General features: G+C 40.5%; 1 protein-coding gene across 41 annotated transcripts in view; it reads left to right on the plus strand.

Moving 5' to 3' along the window:
• The window catches only part of LOC122884239 (ankyrin-3-like), a 132,527-nt gene that overhangs the window by 23,329 nt on the left and 88,145 nt on the right, over positions 1-21,053 (plus strand). For 11 of the 41 annotated variants that reach the window (XM_044213874.1, XM_044213845.1, XM_044213851.1 and 8 more), the window contains exon 1: positions 7,471-8,017. The exons of 2 other annotated variants lie outside the window; for them this stretch is intronic. In XM_044213874.1, the coding sequence (XP_044069809.1) occupies positions 7,895-8,017 (123 nt within the window). In that variant the 5' untranslated portion in view covers positions 7,471-7,894. Of the gene's footprint in view, positions 1-7,457; positions 8,018-21,053 lie in introns of those variants that run through there. 28 more of the 41 variants (XM_044213836.1, XM_044213837.1, XM_044213855.1 and 25 more) reach the window with 10 other exon arrangements.

Genomic DNA, 21,053 nt, shown 5'->3' on the forward strand with positions numbered 1-21,053 from the left:
GAGCTCTGGAGCACACTACCTATAGATATCAGAGAAGCCAGCTCGCTAAATATTTTTAAAAGAAAGCTAAAAGGTTATTTCTTCACTTTAGCCTTTAACTAGATATTACTTTCCTGATACAGGCACAAAACTCCTTTTGCTCTTTGCTCCACATTTATGCACTGCTTGTTCTAAAATGCTGTATTTTACTAGATTGTATACATTTTATGTATTCTACTTTTTCACTTTATTTTTTTAAATTTTTTTTATTATTATTATTTGGTGGGTTTTATTTCCCCTCTTATGTTATGCATTCCTCATTTTTATTTTACAGTAACTCACTTATTTTCACTTTTACTTATTTTCACAATATCTCAGAAACCAATCTAGTTCAATGGATAGCTCACCTATAATGCCAAAACCTATATGACATTTAATCATATTTGCATGCATTGACTACAACACTAAGTGTGTATGTGTTATGTTTATGAAGAAAACTGCTGCCGTTCTCAGTCTTTCAACACCCTCCTAATTCCCACGTCAGCAAAATCAACCTTCAATTACCATGGCAACTTTTGTTTTCTTGATGTTTCCTGTGTGTCAAGTTCCTGGAATATCCCACCGACTCGCCTACCAGAGAGTTCCTGAGGACTCTGTCTATAACGGTCAAGGGACTGTATTGTCATAGGAACCAGTCACCATGGTGACAAGACATATCCCAGAGGTTTATATGCTGGATCTGGTTTCAGTGATTGACTGGAGTGACAGGGTCATGACCTGTGAGGCTTTAGTCATATACCTCCATATTCAGCTATCAACAGGTTGCTAATTCACCTGTCTCTCTTTATTGTTCCTCACCATCAGTTAAGATAAGTTTTGTCAGTGAATCACAGCTCTATTTTTCTTGTTTTGTTTCCTTCATTCTCCACTGCCCTCCCATTAGATTCAGGAAATCAAAGCAGAAGCACCATAGTTTTTCCTAATGTTTTCAATTAAAAACCACTCAGGCCAATTTGTAATGGTAACCATCAGGAAATTGTGTTTTATTAATGCCCAAATTGAAGTTTCTCCTCAACCACAAATATAGTCATTCTGTCCGTTTCCTGGACCACATAATATAAAAGGACTGACTATCAGCAGCAATGTACTTAGAATTAAGAGTTTAATAGAGAAGTACACAGGAGAACCTTAGAACATTTTTGTAGTATAATAATGTAATATAATGTAAACTTTGCATCACTTTTAAATAATTGCCCTGCAGAGTTCAGGCACTGCTAGCACCCAGATGACCACTTCTGTTTCTAGCTCTTTTGTACAACATATTGCCTAAGTTTTTAAAGCTGCTCGGCTGTATTGTGCCTTGGTGAAATGACTCATTGCAGTACTGTATGCTAATATAAAGCAGCCTGTGAATAGGAAGACACTGGGTGTGATTGTGCAGGCCGTGTATTACTGTTTCCAACAGACCGTGAAATTGTTTATTCTTCTGCTGCCATTTCTGTGTAAAACAGAAACGGGATCACTTCCCCCACTGCACAGCCATCGCAGTCAGACCGCCACTTGTTTCAGCCAAGAAATTAACTTCCCATTGATTACCGGAAATTCTTAATCAACAGGCAACTGTGTTTGTTCTTGTTGTTATTTGGATATCCCACTAAAGTCATTGCAATAGCCTGGAGATATTGTCGGGAAAAAAGCTTCAAACTATTAAAATTCTTGATTATATTTTCTCACTTCTCTTCATAGTGACTTTGTTTGCTCCACAACACTAGCTTCAGGGTGAAATGGCAGATAATGTAACATGGATGTGAGCAGTTTTTCTAGTATTTTCTCATTGCTGTCAGGTTAAATGAACCCTTTCTCGGGTAGTTCAAAATGAAATATATTGCAGTTTTTGCTTGCAAGTGGTTTCTGAGTTGTAAATATGATTGCTATGCTTCCACCAAACTGGATAGTGGTTTTAAAATATTTGAAAATGTGGATAATGTTTGACAGTTGTGGCTCTATAAAGTCATGTGAAACCTGAAGACCTAGCTTATGGGCTTTGAATGTACACCACTTCGACTGGTGTAATAGAATCATAAATCCAAACGTTTTTGCTTCATGTGTAAATCCCACGTGCCCAGTGGTTTATCCTGGGGTAACCTGTAACATATAGCAGTGGACAGCAGGTACCACTGTTAATGCTGCATGAATCATAATTTTTTAAAAGCTTGTTTTCATGTTTGAGTTGATATAAATTCTAGCTTGTTTCTCTATGGACAGTGATATCAGGGCTTGTTTTTAATCTTATTGATCATCTTAAACACTGGGGTCTTCCCTCTTTGCATTGTGACCACATTTTCAGCAGCAGAAAGTGTTTTTCTGTTGATTTATTCATTTAGTTGCTTCAATATGACCCATATAATCTGTATTGAGAGTCTGAACAGTGTGCAACTCCCTGTTATCTATTCTGCCTATCATTGCATATGAAAAAATACCCATTCAATGTTCTTCACCAAGTAAAAAATGAACATACCTCCCCCTGCAGTGAGTCAGTCATTTAAGACCCCACCTCAAAGCCTGGGTGTGTGTATATGCGTGTGTTAGTGTGCATATCCCCGCCACCGTGAATGTCTGTCTGCCCCTCAGTGGGGAAACCATGGAAGGACATTTTGGTCTGGTTTTAAGGGGACCACTTGGTCGTGACACACATTTAGGTAGGTTATTGGTGGCTAACTGGGTTAAAGCGCACGCCTCATGGTACATTTTGTTTATCCGGAGGGGAGACATTAGAGTAATTTAGATGACGGAGAACAGGAACAAGGGGATAAGAAAAATAGAAGGTGTGGGAGAGAGATTGTGTATGTATGTGAGTGAGACCCAGTTTGTGTGTTTGGTCAAGCCAGATTGGACCAGTAAATGATGAAGACAATAAAACGTTTTTTTAAAAAACCTCACCAAAACAACAACAGTATTTTGCCTTCAGGTGTGGCCTTAATGTCGTTGCAAATATCGTTGAACATATCACACACTGTCTGATTGTGTGAGGCTGGCAGAGCTACAGTGGAAAGTAATATAAGTTGTTGTTTGATGATTCATTTGTTTTGACCTATATTTTCTGTTTTAGATGTCCTGAATGGAATTATCTCTGCATTGTTTCTGCCCTGCACTGCTCTTATATTTCGCCTCTCCTTTCTTGTAGGTAATTATCCAGATTTTGCTCTCACAGCCCTTCTCTGATTTTTTTTTCTATTTGTATACTGTAGTTTTATGATATGCTATTTCAAACTCAATTCCCACTGTCCAACCCCCACCTCCTCTTCTCACCACATCTCCCCCATGTTGATGCATTAGCCCTGAGGCCAAGTGAAGGTGGTGTAGGCGGGTTCTCTGTGTGGGTGGATTTCAGTGTAAACCACTTGCCATTTGACCTTGCACCTTTCATACTCTTCTTCCTCCGCTTTCTTTTTCTTCTTCCTGGAGGCGTTTCCAGTCCAGTCAGAGCAGACAAAGATTTCTCCACACCTGGGGACCAGCAGAGAAGGGAAAGGAGGGGATTTAGATTGCATGCTTACTAGAACTCACAGACAGGTCTGCCCTGGTAGAAACAGACTTTCATACAGCTGCAGCCAGGGATGAGCAGACTTTCTGTGAAATGGAGCTGAATCTGGGTAGATTTCTGGTGTGAAAGCCTTAAGCAGAGAGGCAAGATACCATAAAAATAGAGATCCTTATCATTCATGTGTTGTACATACCAGACAAACATATTAACATTTTAGGTCATGTAGCCTGAATCCAAACCTTTTTTTTGGCGCTGTTTAATCACAGTTTAGTTTAGGTTGCTTATGTTTCTAATGACAACAACTTAACACAGTTCGGGACATTTTTTGGACTGTTGATGCTATTGAGCACTAGAGGGCAGTAGAGTACAAAGAATGAGTACAGTCCTGCTGGAACAAAGAGGACATGCTGCTTATTATTTTTCCCTTTTTCAAAACCTCAAAACAGATATTATACATGACAGCACATGCGCTGCAGTTTGTGACTTTGTCCATCCAGACTGCAGTTCCTGCACCATGACGACTGTGTTTTTGCATGTAAATGAATATAGATGAGGTTGTAAAATGACCACAGGGAAGCAATATTTTCAATTATATGCAATTATATGTCTGTGCCCAGAAACTTCTGCATAACATTGTCAGGACAAGAAAAGGGAAGTTGAATTCAGATGAAAGCTTATCACTCAGCTTCTTCCAGCAGCACCATTAAAAAAGACAATTTCTATCAAAACCCCCTGTGTAACCCCTTAGTTAAAAGTATCTGTCATTTCCTGTGTGTTGGTTATTCTGTAACCTCACAGTGACCTGTCCACCTCAAGCCCTCCAGATGCTGTCTTTGCTTTGCCTGTTATTGTTAGCGTATGGGGACACACTACTGTGGCTGCAGGGGTCAAAAAGGCCAATGAGATTGATGCTATGATTGGTCTTGTGGCACCCATGGGAGTTGCAGCAGTGGGATACCAGATTCAGAATAAGGCATCTCATCAAAGATAAGGGACTGACCCAAACAACATGGTCCCAGAGGCATCTTAAGACATATGAAGATTTAGAAAGTTTGGCTTCTGGCCTTCCATGCTTGTATGTGATAGATTCAATATACTACTACTACTAATACTACCAATAATAATAATTGTCATATTTATTTGCAATTAATTATTAATTTTCTATTAATTGTTTAGTCTATAAAATGTCTCCAAATTCCACGTTTCCCAAGGTGACCCAGTGTTTAAATAGCTTGTTTCTGACCAACAGTCAAAAACTAAAATGTTTTCAGTTTATTATCAGAGCAGATTAAATAATCCATCAAATATTCACATTTGTGACACTAGAAACACAATTCTTTTTAAATATTTTGCTTGACTTCAACAACTAATCGATTATAAAAATCGTTGCTGATTAATTTTCTGTCGATTATTTAATTGATTAATCAAGTCATTTTTTCAGCTCCAATAATAGCTACACTACTACTATTTCATGCAACATCTTCTTTTGTGTGTGATTTATCATCCGGGTAGTGGTTGCTTTATTCTGGCTGTGTGTGTATGGCATAGTGCCTGGAAAACAGTGGAAAACATCCAATAATTGTCCACTTCTTGAGTTCACCGGCCTCCAGCCAACTTTGCTCTATTGTAGTAGTCGTGATTTTTCTTCGCCTGCAAAATGCTGGTGTTTGAAATATTGGACACCTTGGCAGTGGCTTTTATTATGAGTTTGGCTATGGGAGGTTACGGTCTTCTTTTGGTTATCGGACTGTGAATGGAGTTTTATCAATGAATTAATTTTTGAAAAGGTAGTAGAGCTGCCAGCTACTACATGCTTGTTTTTGCACAATTACATAGGTTTTTGTACCATTTCTTCACAACATTTTTATTCAGCTGCAGTGTGTTTCTCTATTAAAGGATTGTAATTTCCTGTTCATTCATCATGATTCCTCTTTGCATGTCTCTCCGACAAAGGGTTTTTTTTCTTTTCAGAATAGCGGTTTGTTTATCATGTGCACATATGCCCTGTCTTCTCCATGTATCTACACTTGCGCACATGTACCCACCCCCTGCTCCCTGCCTCTTCTTACCTCTCCACGCTCCTTATCCATCCATCCTGTTCTCCCTGAAGTCACCCCATTGGCCCTCGCCTAGCAACCGCATGATAATTTGGCATAATGTGACACCCTCTGATGCATGATGGGGGCTGTAAGTCAGCTTCATCCCCCTTTATGCCAGTGGCTGGTGTTTGGGGTTGAAAAGAAAGAAAAATGGAACGTGGAGGATGAATATATTTGAGGAAGAGAAAAGGGAATTTCACGCTCATATCGTTACACGACTGGTGTCCACCGGCTAAACCTGACATCTGTCCCTGGAGGGTTGTTCTCCACTTTCTCCAGCAGCTGTGACCGATCATCTCCTCTCATTCTCAGCTTTTCTCCATATGGTTCCTATTTAGTCCATATGTACAGTCAGAGGCATGAACAAATACACTAGATTTTGTGGAAAACAGACAGGCATGTGTTGAGGCAACCTCTTGGTATCGACAGGACCCAGCCAGGCTCATAGGTGCCTCTGACACGCAGGCAGGCAGGGAAAGAAACACAAAGATGGCCGCTGCGTGCTTCATCTGACGTGAGCACGGCTGATGTGAAGGACATCCTAAATAAGACGCCTCCTGTTTTTTTTCTCCTCTGTATCTCTTTTCTCCCCTCTTCAGTCACAGAAAATCAAACAGGAGCTTTTTGTTGTCTCTCCCTCTCTCTGTGTAGATCTTCCTTCCTGTCTCTTTCTCCCTCCTCCTCCTCCTTCTCCTCCTCCTCTGTCCCTCTGATTTCAACAAAGACCCGAGTGATTTGGTAAAACAAAAGCTCCCCTGGTCCTGTTTGACCTCTCCATCACGATGTCAATGAACCCAGATGGTGGGATGGCCACACTGAGGTTAGAGAAGCACAGAACTGAGAACTCAGAAATAAGGGAAATAGGCATTTATTTCTTAGATTAGTCATTAATTAATTTATTTATTTAATCATGTATCATTTGCTACCTGGTTGGTTCATTCACTTGATAAGTTTGACAGGTGAGCATATGCATGTCAAGCACATTGTCAAAGTTGAAACAATCAAGCCAGCAGTACTGAATATCATCAGTTATAGCTACCTTCCTTGTGTGTGTGTGTGTGTGTGTTATTTGTGCACTATTACCATCGGGATCACTCAGTCTCTTCTCCCTCCCCCTTTGCTATCACCTGTGTCCTTTGCTTGTTCTCCCCATCCCCATCCTGTTACTTGGCCACCTCCAGCTGGTAATGCATGTCCATGTGTGTGTGGGATAGTAGATAGGTGGTGGTTATAAAAACACACACACATGCACACACACTCACCCATTCTGCTGTTGCTCCCTGTCACCATTTCCTTTCCTTTCCTAACCGGTGCCTTTGGTTCATTCATGCACTCACACCCTCTCACAGACAATTTATCTCTTTCTCTCACACTGTAGCTCTCTCTCACACACACACGTTTGTTTCACTATCTCCGTGGGGGACAGTCATTGACATAATGCTTTACCTAGCCCCTTACCCAAACCTTAACCATCACAACTAGATGCCTAACCCTAACCTAACTGTAATCTGTATCCTACAACCAAGTCTTAACACTCAAAAAGCAGTCTCTAGCCATGGGGACCTCAATTTTTGTCCCCACAGTGACAGTGAAGTCCCCATGGGTTAGTGTGCATTCAGGTTAAAGTCCCCACTGGGATATAAGAACATGAAACACACCACACGTCCTGCATAGTGGAGCACCAGGCGAGGTACAGCAGCAGGGACCAGAGCAGAGAAAGAGAGAGAGAAACATTTAAGAGGACGGACTGAAACAGAGCGTGGTTGCCGTAGTAACCGTTCCCCTCGCACCCTCCCTCTCTCCCTCCACCTCCATTCTTTCTCTCCTCCCTCCCTCCACCTCTGTGCTGGTGATGCTCGTGTCTCTGTTCTTTCCATCCGGTTTGTCCTCACCTCTCCTGGACGCACTCCTCTCACACTGCCAGCGGATGACACACGAGGAGGAGGAAGAGGAAAAGCTGCTGTCTCTTCTCTCCTGTCTTTCCATCACTTTAAAAAAACAAAAAACAGAGAGAGAGACACCAGACCAGAGCAACAACCAAAAGAAAGGACACACAGGATATACATACAATACATAAAAGAAACCCTACTCTTCTCCATTCTCCTTTTCAAGGAGGGCATTTTTCTTCCCTTTCCCCCCCTTTCCTTTTCTACCCCGATTTTTTCCTCTGAGATCCCGGTTTTGTCAATTACAGCCCCTGAACTTCTCTGGGATTTCAGGTGAGGCACGCGTGTGTAGTGTGTGGTGCTTCTTAATTTTTTTATTGCCTATCATGGCTCACGCGGCCTCCCAATTGAAGAAGAATCGGGGGGAAGTGGATGTGAATGCGATAGAGGACGAGAAGGAGAAGCGGAGGAAGAGCAGGAGAGCAGCGTCCCGGGAACAAAAGAGAAAGGTAACAGACGAGGGCTGGCTTGGCTTGGCTGGTGGCTTCATCTGCTCCGCTCCGCTAGCATCATTGGAGCGTGACTGTGTGTGTGTGTGTGTGTGTGTGTGTGTGCATCTCTACATCTTCCTCGGCTTGGCTACCTAGATCAACTGAGCTTGGAGGTTGCCTCATCACACATACATACATTCATGTACATGTTCGTATCTGAGCATAAATGAAGACACATGTGGAGACACTAGTCATGCTGTACATTTTAAAGAGCATCTTTGACCTTGTATGCTGAAATGTGTGTGATGGTGTTCCTCTATTTCTTAACGTGGGAATGTGTGTGTGTTTACTGTTGGTACGCATGTGAAGTGTTTGCATATTTTTGTGCGTGTGTCTTTATACACGTGATAGCTCAAAGTCAAAAATAATTTCACTTGTTTGTGCGTGATGATCTTAGCTGCCCATCTCTAGTTGAGGGGAACGTACGGACACATGGAGCATTTTGTTTTCCTCCCTAAGACTCTTTCAACATTTCCTAATATCGTGCGTCTTTAGTCAAACTACGTCACACAGGGCTTCCGTAAATATTTGCACATCCTTCCTTGTTTTAATGAGAAATGAGATGGTCAGTTGTTGTGATCGTCCTGTGCAGAGTATGATTGCAGAGTTAATCATTGCTTCCTGGGCGTATTCTTGTTGTGGGCTTAATACCAAATAAGATGAATGCTAGGAGTTGCGAGGGCTTGTTTGCATATGTTTTTAAAATGGGAAATAACAGCACATGTTATTAAATAGGACAAACACAGGTCAAGATGCAAAAAACTCTCATGCTCTTTTCACTTGATCATGGTTTTGGAAATGTGTGAGTGCTTTAGTGGGTTTTTGTGTGTGTGTGTTTGTGTCTGTGTGTGTGTATGTGTATGTGTGCTTGGATGCACAGACAGCCATGTATAATGCATACACAACTGATTTATTGATGACAAGGCTTTTCATATGATGGAGGAGGAACTGAAATGCACGTGGGTCTCCCTCCTCTTCCTCCTCTTACATGTCAGCTCTTTACTTTGGACAGACCAGTGGGAGAAACTGCAAAATAAGGAGGCATTCAATAAGATTATAGCAAATTACAGTATAAACTACTACTGATGGAAACAAAAACAAAAGTTTATTTGTCTTCCCTCCACAGTTATGTATTAAAATAAACTCTTCACTGTCTGGACTATTCTAGTGTTTAGAGAAAGCATTTATTGCATTCTGCATATTGAATGTGGGGAGATTTGACCGTGAGCGATCTATTCAATAACCGTGACATTTACTGCACTTTGCGCCTATGGGTGCCTGGTTTTGAATTATGCTGCTGGCAACGTTATTTGACCTCAGCACAAACAAGAAGCGAGCCATCGTGGCCTAATCTTTTTTAAACCAAAAAAAAAAGAAAAAAGAAAAACATTCATAAGGTCAAGTGAATTTATGGATCTACTTCTCTATACAGTCATATATGTTTTAAATGTGTATACATGTCTATAATTGCACATTACTTTTTCTTTTCTTCTGTCTGTATGCATGTGTGTGTGTGAAAATTATGTCTGAGATGCTGATCTGTATAGGAGGTTTTATAGTCCTTATGAAGGGTCATGTTTCATAGAGGAGAACAGGAGGCAGAGATGATGAGGGGAGCAGAGGAGAGGAGAGGGTTGTATTGATTGGATTGTGCACAGCACCTTCCATGAGGATAATAAACTTTCTCTTCTCACCTCGGCCTGCCCTGCGTCCTTTGCTCTGTCCTCACACCAATCTACTCTTCTCTCCCTCATTCCCTTCTGTTTGTCTGTCCCTTTTGTTTTTCTGTGTCTTTGTCTCCTCACTTTTGGCTCGATTTCTCTGTCTCACCATCTCACCGTCTCTCTTTGACTTTTTTATTATTAGAGCTGTCGTTTGGCTCATGCTGCTACCTTTGAATAATACACTGTCACAAAACAAAGTCAAACACTAAAGTTAATTTGTTTCAGTCGTTGTTTACTTGAGGGATGTGAACTTTAGGCCATCGTTGTCGGTTGCTCTCGCTCCCACACACATACAGATACACAGCAGTTGTGTTGCTCAACACACATCAAGTGCTCCTTTGCCTATGGTTTTATTCATTGGCTGCCCTTGCTCGTGCGCTGTTTACCCTTCTTGGTGGCCTTCCAACTCTCACTGTGTCCCACAATACATGGGAAGTCATAGAGACACATGACAAAAGAGTGACACATGCAGAAAGGCTATATAAGAGATAAAAGGACATTACAAAGAAGGAATGACAGAGAATAATTTGTTAACTTGCACATACAGTACTGGTCTTAAATGCTATGGAGCACAGCCCAAATAATGACTGAAAAAACTCACATCATTTTCAAGTTACATTGTGAGTTTCCCTCCATTATTCATCCTCAAACCCTTTATTTCTGTCTTGTTGCTAAACTGATCTGGTTTTCTTGGTGCAACTTGCTGCTTTGAGTCACTGCTTTCACAGCTTTACAAATGCTATATTTAGATGGTATAGCAGGTACAAAACTGTTTGTAGAGAACACTTGTAAATGCAGAGTGGTGTGTCTTCCCATTCGTGCATTTTGTTTGCATTAGTCACCAAGCAGGTGCATAACTGTATATGTCATGAAATGCTGCAAAATATTCTAAGAGTCATAGTTAAAGCTGGAGTGCGGAACTTTTTTCTCCCCCTTTTGGCAGTGAGAGTAATTACACAAACACAGTCGAAGCGTGCTTATGATGTATACCTACAGTGAGCTCACCCCAGGCTCGTGTTCAGAAATAGTTACAAAAATACAGAGAAATTTCCACATTTCCAAGACAATAATCCATTATTTAGGTAGAGTAAATGTAATAGCTACATAGCCTACTCCAAATATTTTACTAACCTGTCCAAGAGCACTAATGCGACATCTGTGTCTACCGTTAGTCCCTTCTCTTCTTTCAGCGCTCTCCAACAAGGAAAAGCTAAACCTACACCAATCGTTATCCGTGTTTGTGATCGCCGTTAATCGCTTTCTTTTTTTGACAGTAATCCTTCCTCCGAACGCAGAGTTTCTTTTTTATCTGGAGCATCAAAAACTGTTCTTGGATGCTTCAAGTAGGAAGTATTACTCCTAGTTACTGTAGCCTACTTCATTGCTACGGTTGCTCCAGAGCCATGTAGTGAGAGAGTTGCATCAACTCTGTTCAATTTCAATTCAAGTGACTTTATTGGAGTCACTGCATACAAGACAACATTGCCAAAGCATATTAACACAAGTTCTACAATCATAATAAACAAAAAAGAACAATAAACATTGCTCAATAATAAATATTCTCTCCAATGGACCTATTTTTTCCCAGCATGGGAATGTCGCCACAGACACCAGATTTATAAACCTGGTATACTGCAAAATACAGAGAGATTTACCTGCACAATGCTGATAGGTTTAATCAGCATTGTGTAAACTAGTCTGGCAAGGGCTTGAATATAACGGACATTCATTTATATGTAAAAGTCCCGCACTCTAGCTTTAATTTAATGTGTATACATATCTAAAATACCCTTCGGTAATATGACTTAACTTGAAAGACACTACATGTAATGTTTTATATACTTGCTGCAATTACTGAAGGGCCATTAATCAGCTTAAAGGTTCAGTTCTTGTTTTCCTGATTGTACTGTATAAATCATTCAAAACGTCATTCTCAATTTAAGTGTTTCATATATGAAAAATCTGCATTTTGTACAGTTCTCAACTGATTAAAGCTGAAAACACAGGCCTGTTTTCCTGCTGTTTACAAACAATATTTCATCAGAAAACATTAATAATTAAGTTATTAATGTTTAGTCACTACTTTTGAATGTTTAGTTAATGCGGATGACCGCCCATCATTGAGTCTGGATCTGTCCAAGGTTTCTGCCCTCTTAACGGAAGTTTTTCCTTGCCACTGTTGCCAAATGCTTGCTCATGGTGGGATTTGTTGGGTCTCTGTAATTAATATTATAAAGAGTATGGTCTAGACCTGCTCTATAGGAAAAGCGCAATGAGATAACTTCTGTTATGAATTGGCGCTATATAAATAAAATTGAATTTAATTGAATTGTTTTAAAATATCTGCCAGTCAATCAATCTGGGAGTGATAGCAGATTCTGGTCCTGTGTTTTGAGCATTAGTGGAGTGAAGAGTGCGCTTTTGGTTTCATCTGGATCACAGATTGCATCTATACAGTGACCAGAAAATAGTGTTTGTATTGGGTTGTCCCATCTTGTTTGGGTTAATATCAGAATATAATATAATATGCAGTCCATTGAAACATAGACTTTTTGTTTAGTTTAGTGAGCAGTAAATTGAGATTTTGGACTCTCATTAATCATTAGTGTGTTGCACCTATAGAAAGCGACACATTGCATTGTGGGACTGTAAAGTAGTGCACATGACATCACTTCTTTTGTTCCACTGAGGGAAACTTTGAGAGCAGTAAATAGATTTCACTCCAATAAAATGGCAGAGGGTTATATAGTAAATATAGAGAGATTTGTGGACACAGCCATAGTAACTATCAAAATGCACAGAGATTAACAAAGTGCAAGTGAGAGAGATGAGAAATTGTTCGTCATGAGGCCTGCTGCTTTTATCAAACAGCACTCAGTTCAGTGTAGGCCTAATGGAGTCCAGGGTGTCTGGGGAGGGATCCCTGCTACAGATGCCTAACAACTTTGTGTAGTGTGTGCATGTTTGTAATGTGTAATCAGCAAAGCAGCACAGAGGGAGATAACGTCCCTTACCATTAGCACCCTGGGAATAGTGGGAGCTTAACCTGAGAAAACAAGAGACAAGAGAGCACACGTGTATCTGTCCATGTGTGTGTTTGAATGAGTGCTGGAATTAATTTTCATGTGTTGTATGAAAGTTTCTGAGAGAGAGTCAGTGAAAAAGCTGCAGTGGTCATCTGAACGGGAAACCCCCATTACTCTGTTACATAAATTCTCCAAGCTGCTTTACTTCTAATGACATTATCCAGAGCCAGGAGCCCCCAATGGATTCCCTCGGAGAGAGAGAGCTAAGTAAAGCATAGGTTTTCTACTGCCGGGTCCCAGTTTTACACACAGTTCCGGTACACAGAGTGTGCGTTGGTACAGTACCTTTTATTTCTCTCATAGAGCTTATATGGGCCATGTTCTAGCTTTTTTTTATCTGATAGTGTTTCATCTTCCAAGGAAATTCTGTGCCTGTTTTCCCAGCTCTGTGCACCTATGTGTTGACTGTGTTGTTGAAGTCTAATATTGTGCCTTTTTGTTTTATTGGAAGCTTGAAAAAAGTGGGGAAATGTTTGCGAAATTCAATCTACTTCATTAAAAATTCCAAACATCACTGGCACGTCCCGCTCATCAGTGGTGAATGTCATCATCATTTATCACCATCATCACTGTTCATTAGAGGTCTGAATCCGGATCACAGTAGTGAATCTAAAGCAAGACTTTGAAATGACTGCTTGAAGGCGAATGGCAGTGTTTAAATTGGATTTCAGCCCTGTGCTGCCATCAGAGCAAGCCCATGGCAACAGTGGCAAGGCAAGAGTCTGCTCGACCCTAAGAGGAAAAGTAAACCGTGGGGAAAAGAGGTTTTAGACTGTCGGCAGGCAGGAAGGGAGAAAACATAATATCAGTACATATTTTAATAGATTTCTCTCCTATTTTTCTTCTTTTCTTTCTGTCTCATTTCATTCTCTCATTTCTCTCCACTCACTTTCTGGTTTGGCTGAAACAAAGCCGGCACGAGTGTTGCTTCCCTCCTCCTTCCCCCTACCTACTCCTTCACCTCCTCCCCTCCCCACCAGCCCATAAAAGATGGAGGTTAATGAATTCAGCACTCATGCATGCCTCAGCTAATTGCATTGGCATTGGGAACTCCTCCCAGTATTACAAAATGTTTTCACCATCAAGATGGCCACTGGCTGAGCAGCCGGTGAGCATGACTTTGAGGAGGCTGCCAAGCTTCTGTTCGTGGAAATAATGACAATTGATGTAAGATATATTGTATTTTCATTTACTCAGTGGGAATATGATGTACGCAATTTAGTTATACTAGATTGATCAACTAAGCCGCTATTCACCAGTTAGTAGTAACACTTTGTAGTAATTAACTTCATGAAGAGCTTCATTGGTCAATGTCCACTCATTAAAGTGGACTAAACAAAGCCCCTTGAGGCAAATTTGTGATTTGGCTATATAAATAAAAATTGACTTGACTTGAGCATCAAACGGTGAACGCCATCCTGACTCCGCACACAGGCAGTAAACACACACTCATACATACAGTAACTCATACACACTCATACACTAAAAGGGACAGACATACAGAGAGAGATTTAAACACATAAATCCTTTATGCTGAGACTTTTACTGAAGGCCTTGTTAGTCTAAAAAAGTTGTGTTTTATGTTCCTGCTCAGTAGAGAATGACAGTACTCTACTGTCTACTGGCTCAAATATAAGAAGACTTATGGCTTGAATATAAGACAACCTGTAAAAGACTGTAAAAGACACACTTAAAAACAGACTTGAAGAAACTTGTTAGCCTAGCAATTAAAGGATACTTTCATAATTTTTCAGTGTCTTAAAACAATAGTCAGGTGTCCATATGAACATTGAAACAGGTTTTGCTTGCTAATTTCTCCAGTCATTAAGAGATCCATTTCTAATGCGCTTTCAATGTAAGTGATGGGGGACAAAATCCACAGTTCTCGTTTTGTGCAAAAATGTATTCAAACGTTTATCTGAAGTTACACTAATATGATGCTTCAGCAATCTGACTTAGTCAAATCAAGTTCTTATCTTCCAAAGTTACAGCCATTTTAGTACAAAATTCACTTTTTTGCCACTATCCCTCCACTGCAGCTCAGCACAGAAACACTGTCTGTGGAGGCTCAAAGAGGGAATTTTATACTAAATAGACTGTAACTTTGGAAGACTTGATTTTACTAGCTGAAACCTCATGTAAGCTTCAGATAAGCTTTCGAATACATTTTTGCACAAAACGAGGACAGTGGATTTTGTCCCCCATCACGTACATTGGAAGCCTGGTAAGAAGGGATCTTGTAATGGACAGTATGAACACTGTCATTCTCTACTGAGCAGGAACAAAAAACACACCTTTTTTAGACTAACAAGGCCTTCAGTAAAAGTCTCAGTAGAAAGGATTTATGTGTTTAAAAATCTCTCTGTATGTCTGTCCCTTTCAGTGTATGTGTGTATGAGTTAGTGTATTTGTGAATGCGTGTCTACTGCCTGTGTGAACCAACTTGTGATGTTTTTTTGACACATTGATCAAACCTAGATCACCTTCAGATCCAAGAAGAAATAACACTTTGTAAATCTTGACAATGCATGCTATGTGGCGGTATATCATACATACATACATATTATCCATGCATTCTCATTCACATACACCCTATAACACAAGTTAATCAGTCCACTTTAATGCCCACTCTTGTATTAAACATGGCCAGAAACGTGAAGGATCCTTCAGTGGGTGACACAGCGTCCTCACTCTACTGTATGCTGCTGCTATTGTTCTACATTAGCTTCAGTCTCTAAGGGGAAATGAGAGCGTGTAATAAGGATTGTTCTAATTATTGATCCACCACTTCAAGGGTCCTCATTGTGAGCTACTGCTGGGGAAGGGTGTGTGTGTGTGTGTGTGTGTGTGTGGTGATGGGATTTCTTAGGGAGATTTTGTAACTGGAAACCTGTGTACATGGGGATTTGTTTGTCCTACCACTGGGGAAAAAAATCCATTTTGTCTAGTTGTGGTGGTCTGGTACATCTGACGTCTACATCTTTTTCCTTTTTTTGTGCATCAGGTGATTTAAATTGCATTCAACTCTAAATTTCTACATCCTTTTTCCAGTCACATGGGCGCTGGCTAATGTGTGCAATGAAGAGTCAGAGAAAAGCGTTGAAAAGAGAGATTGAGGTAGAATGAGGGAGGAAGAGATAAGGACTAATAGATGGAGAGAGTGTGAGCATGTGTGTGAAAGAGAGGAGAGAGTGAGAGATAAGAATAAATTGAGAGAATTGGAGAGGCAGGGGTAGAGAGAGAGAGAGAGGAGAGAGCATAATCGTAAGCCTAAAGGTCATTTGAAGGTGAGTGGCATCTCTCTTGCCGCTCTTCAAATCCGTGTGCACACTCCCTCCTCTTCATCCCTCTTGCTCTCTTGGATGTGGTGTCCTATGTGGAACTACTGTGATTTCACATGTCACATAATAACATGTAAAAATTCTCATTTTATATATTTTCAATGCTCATTGCTGGCTCTGTTTAAACTGGAGAATGTCATACACAAAAAGTGTTTCTCTGCCTTATATCTACAAAAAAAATGGGGTTTTAGAGTGTTATATTGGCCTAAGACGTAGAAGAATTATCTCAACTCATAAAGGAGCATTTAATCCTTCAGTCTGTCTGAAAATCTCCAAATATGGAGATAAATGGTTTACACTGGTCAGGAACAACAAATTCATGTTATATGATACAGTATGACATTTCTCATGTCAGAAATGTCAGACATATGCCTATATGTGACTTCATCACGTGTGAAATTGTTGTTTTCATATGTGATGTCTGTCACTTTGCACGTGGAAAAATCTGAAAATCACATATGCCTATACAATGTCTTTCACATGTGAAACGGTGTGTTCTACATGTGATAAGTTCACATGTGCTATTTGGTAGTCTCAATTGGCATGTGCTTTTGGAGAATTGTTGAAATAATCTGGAACTAGTTTGAGAATCAATAAATATTTAAATCAATTTTCAAGTAAAAATATAAAACTATCTTATTTCAGCTTCTCAGTTGTGAGGATTTGCTGCTTTTATTTGTCTTATGTGATAGCAAATAGAATATTTTTAGGTTTTTGAGTGTTAGTCAGACAAAACAAGCAATATGATCACTTTGAGATTAACGAATTGTAATAGGCATTTTTTACTATTTTGTGACATTTTATGGACCAAGTGATTACTTGAGGAAATAATTTAAAAAATGTATTAATCAGTAATGACAATAATTAAAAGTTGCGGTCCTAATTTAAGTGCAGAAACAATACTATAGCTTACGGCTGTAGTAACAGAGAATATAATATGCATGTAAACACATAAACCATTGCTTGTTATGTAATAGTATTGCTATACCAATGAGCTGTGTGTTAATACAACCCAATTCATGTGTTTCATTCATTTGGTTGGCATCAGAGGCAGGTTTCTCCAATCCTGCTTAGTAACAGAGGGTGACGAGACCTCAGCAGGAACTGTAAGCTGGTAGATGTCAGATGTCCTATTAGGATGCAGGATTATAGTTCAAGTTTGATGCCAACACACAGAGCAGCCAAATGAGAGGATAGTAAGATTCACTGGAGCAGATGTTGGAAAGAAGCATCTTCCATGCTGCTCTTGTGCAAGTGAAGCAACACCAAGTTATCCCAAAATGTAGAACTTTCCTCTCTGAACAAATATCCCATGGACTTTCTCCATCATTCATCTCATTTAAATAGGACCAACTGACCTCTGATGCTTAAGGGTAAGACAGAAAAGACAGAGTTTATTGCAGTAAGTGCAGTTCACCGTAAGATTATTCACACATAGTTACAGACACAGTAATGCTGCTTAATGATGTGATTACAGAGCTGAATGGTATGTTAGGGGGGGACTAAAGACAGAAGGGTAGGAAAGAGGATGAGATAAGGGAGCAGAGACTTGATGAGGCAATGACAGAGGGAGAGAAAGAGAGGCCAAGGGGGAGCAGGTGTGGAGGACATGCAGAAAGGAGAGAGGGGAAAAGGTGACATTTGGAAAACAGGGAATAAGAGAAAGAGTAGAATGAGAAGAATAAGAGAGACGAGAATAGAAAACTGGACGACAGGCGATGCTAGAATTGGTGTTTGAAAGGCAGCAGAGGAAGATGTCTACTATGTACTCAAACATATACACACAACATCTGACAGTGAATGATTAGCTCTCCCTCTCAAACTATAATGCCTAACCTAATTGTTCTTTAAAAGCCTAAAGCTACCCTACAGCATCCTTTTGTCTTCCTTTCCATTTGATGCACAAGTCTGTCTTGGGGTCAGTCACAACTCACTGTTCACTGAAGCAGCTGTGTGTGTGTGTGTGTGTGTGTGTGTGTGTGTGTGTGTGTGTGTGTGCGAGAGAGAGAGACACAACGCCCCCACTCCTACAACATCACACTCATTAATCCCCTACTGTGCATCAGTGCCAGACCTCTTCCATCAGGCTCTTAAATGCGCAAAATGGTTTGTCACGAGCATGTGTGTGTGTGTACATTTATGCATATATGACAGGTGCTCCTCATACACTCACAGATAAATCTTATCCTATTCTTGCTCTCTCTCTCGCTCACTCACACGCACACACACTCTGTTGACCCTAGGGACTAACGCTTGTACGACTTGATAATTACTTTCTTTTACTCGCCCCCAACCTCCACCACAATGCCTCCCTGTCTTCCACTTATCCACCTGCCAATCACGTGCAGCGATAACTAGAACCATGCCATCAATTTTGTCATCTGGTTTGATTTTGTTCAAGATCCCAGCACAGCTATAAAAGCAAATGAGACAACAATGAAAATGAGAAAACAATAAAAAAACAGGCTACACTTTAATATTTGCGTAATATCATGTCTCAGATTTTATAGTTACTATCTAACAGCTCTGGATCCGTCACCCAGTCTTCTCACAGTTTCTCCCTCAGAAAAAGCCTCTGTCCCTGGCAAGAGCAGGAGCATGTGGTCCTGGCCTTGTGGCGTCCCCTGCCATGCAGGCTGGAGCTCAGAGGCTCTGGAGCTGAGGAAATGGGCTGTGTTAGGACAGATCGATGATAATCACACCTCTTCACAGTTCGCTCTCTTGCATGGGGAGGGAGAGGAAAGGACAGAGTGAGGGAAAGCGAGAGGGGGGGTGTGGGGAGAGGAGGAGGTGTCGGTGGGGCGGGGGGCTTGGTGAATGTAGGGCCCCCTTGGGAACAGAAAAACGCCTAGATTCATGATTAGAGAAAAAATATTCACCCCACCCCCTCTGTCCTATCTACCAACTCCCAAACATGGATGCACCCTTATGACTAAATGTCCTCCAACCTGATCGTGTTGTGGAAATTGTTTCAGCTTTTTTTATTGTAAAGGATTAAGCTGTTATGGTTCTCATGCGCCACATTTCTTCTTTCCTGAAATGTGTATTATTAACCTCTGAAGCACAATGAACCTCCTGCAATGTCCAGCTTATAGACTCAGCTACAATACTGGCTCTTAATACCACTTTGTCACAACATATAGACTGTATTTTTGCTTTTGGCCCTGAGGGAAAGACTCCATTGCACCTTAAAGGAGGTAATTTAGTGTGAAAAGGTTGCAGTCTTTATTGCAGTGTAATCTTAGCATGGACATTTTTGTATTTTCACAGTGTGTGTGTGGCCTTGGGTGTTCTGTGCAATATAGTGGGAGGTAAAACAAGGAGGGAAATGATCGCTTTTGTCATCTCCTGGCTAGTAGTGTACGTCTTTAAAGCAAGCCTGTGCAGAACACATTAATCCAGTATAATGCCGGCTGACGGGGAAAGGTTGATTGTAGCTCCAAGGTGGGATTGGTATTATTTTACTCAGCTTGTTATGTGTCAGATCACTGAAAAAATAGCAGAATGTTATACACAGACAGACACACACACACCAGAAAAGTCTTTGGCTGCATTTCTTGTGTTTGTGTGGACAGATAGGTTAGAAGCAAAGCATTCTGTCTACTTAACATTTGATACTGAATTATTCACAAGCAGCTTTGCCAAACATGTTTAGACTCTAGTGTCAGTGAACACTCACAGCATATTGTGGGATGGAAGTAAATTTCATCATATCCATGAAGACTCTGCTCACTGAAAGATGACTGAAGCAGCAGAAAATTCAAAATAATAACACAACCTGGTTTACCATCGACTTACTGTATGGTAGATTTAGAAAGGTCAGAGAGGATTCCTGCCATGGTTTGACAGAATCGCGGTATCAAATTGTACTATGCCTGAAATTCAAGGATGAGGCTGGGAGCAGAGCAAAGTGGTGATTTATATCACGCCTATATTTGTGCTCTCCCCCAAATGTCCTCAATTTCAAACCCACAGTCTGCTGAGTTTTTTCCTCTTTTAGATATTTTTTTACTCTGTCCTCCCCTCTTGCCCTGGTTCTTCTTGAGAGTAACCCAAGAAGGAAAATCAATGCCTGGCCTGGAGTTCTTAGCAAAGAATTGTGGCTCTGTTGTGCCCTCTGATCCAAACCATCATATTTTTCATCACTGTGATACTCTCATCATATCAATATGTCATTGTTCTGTTATCACCCTTTTCTTATCGATGAGCATCAATGATTATTTGTAAGTTTTCATTAGGCCATGAATGAATGTGTAATTAAACTGAAGAGATTTCTTGTATGCAGGCCTGAATAACATTTTATTGAGACAGACAATGCCTAAGAGGGGCATTGTCTGTACATGTGTGATACGAGTTTACCCCCAGGGCAGAACAGGTATTCAGGATTGATGCTGTGCTCTGGCTCTAGGTGCCCTCCGAGCCCCCTGCTCCTGCCAGGAATCCATCACTAATACCGTATAGCAAGGGCAAAAACACAGGAGGAGAGGAGTAAAACTTATAGGACTTAGACAATAGTTAAGTTAAAAAGTAAGGTTAAGCTCCAGACAAGATGTGATGTGTAAAAAGAGAAAAGCATTCATAAGAAAGATACAGTTTAAGAATGGAAATAGAGCTGAAACAATTAGTCGATTAGTCAATTAATCAGCAACTATTTTGATAATTGATTATTTTAAGTACATTTTCAAGCAAAAATACAAAACATAACCCAGTTTCAGCTTCTCAGTTGTGAGGATTTGCTGCTTAATATCAATATATACCGAATACCTTTGGAATTTGGACAGTTGGTCAGACAAAACAAGACATTTGAAGACATCACCTTTGGGCTTGGTCAGATAAAACAAGT

Source organism: Siniperca chuatsi, linkage group LG11 (genome assembly GCF_020085105.1).
Source record: "Siniperca chuatsi isolate FFG_IHB_CAS linkage group LG11, ASM2008510v1, whole genome shotgun sequence".
Classification (NCBI taxonomy): Eukaryota; Metazoa; Chordata; class Actinopteri; order Centrarchiformes; family Sinipercidae; genus Siniperca; species Siniperca chuatsi.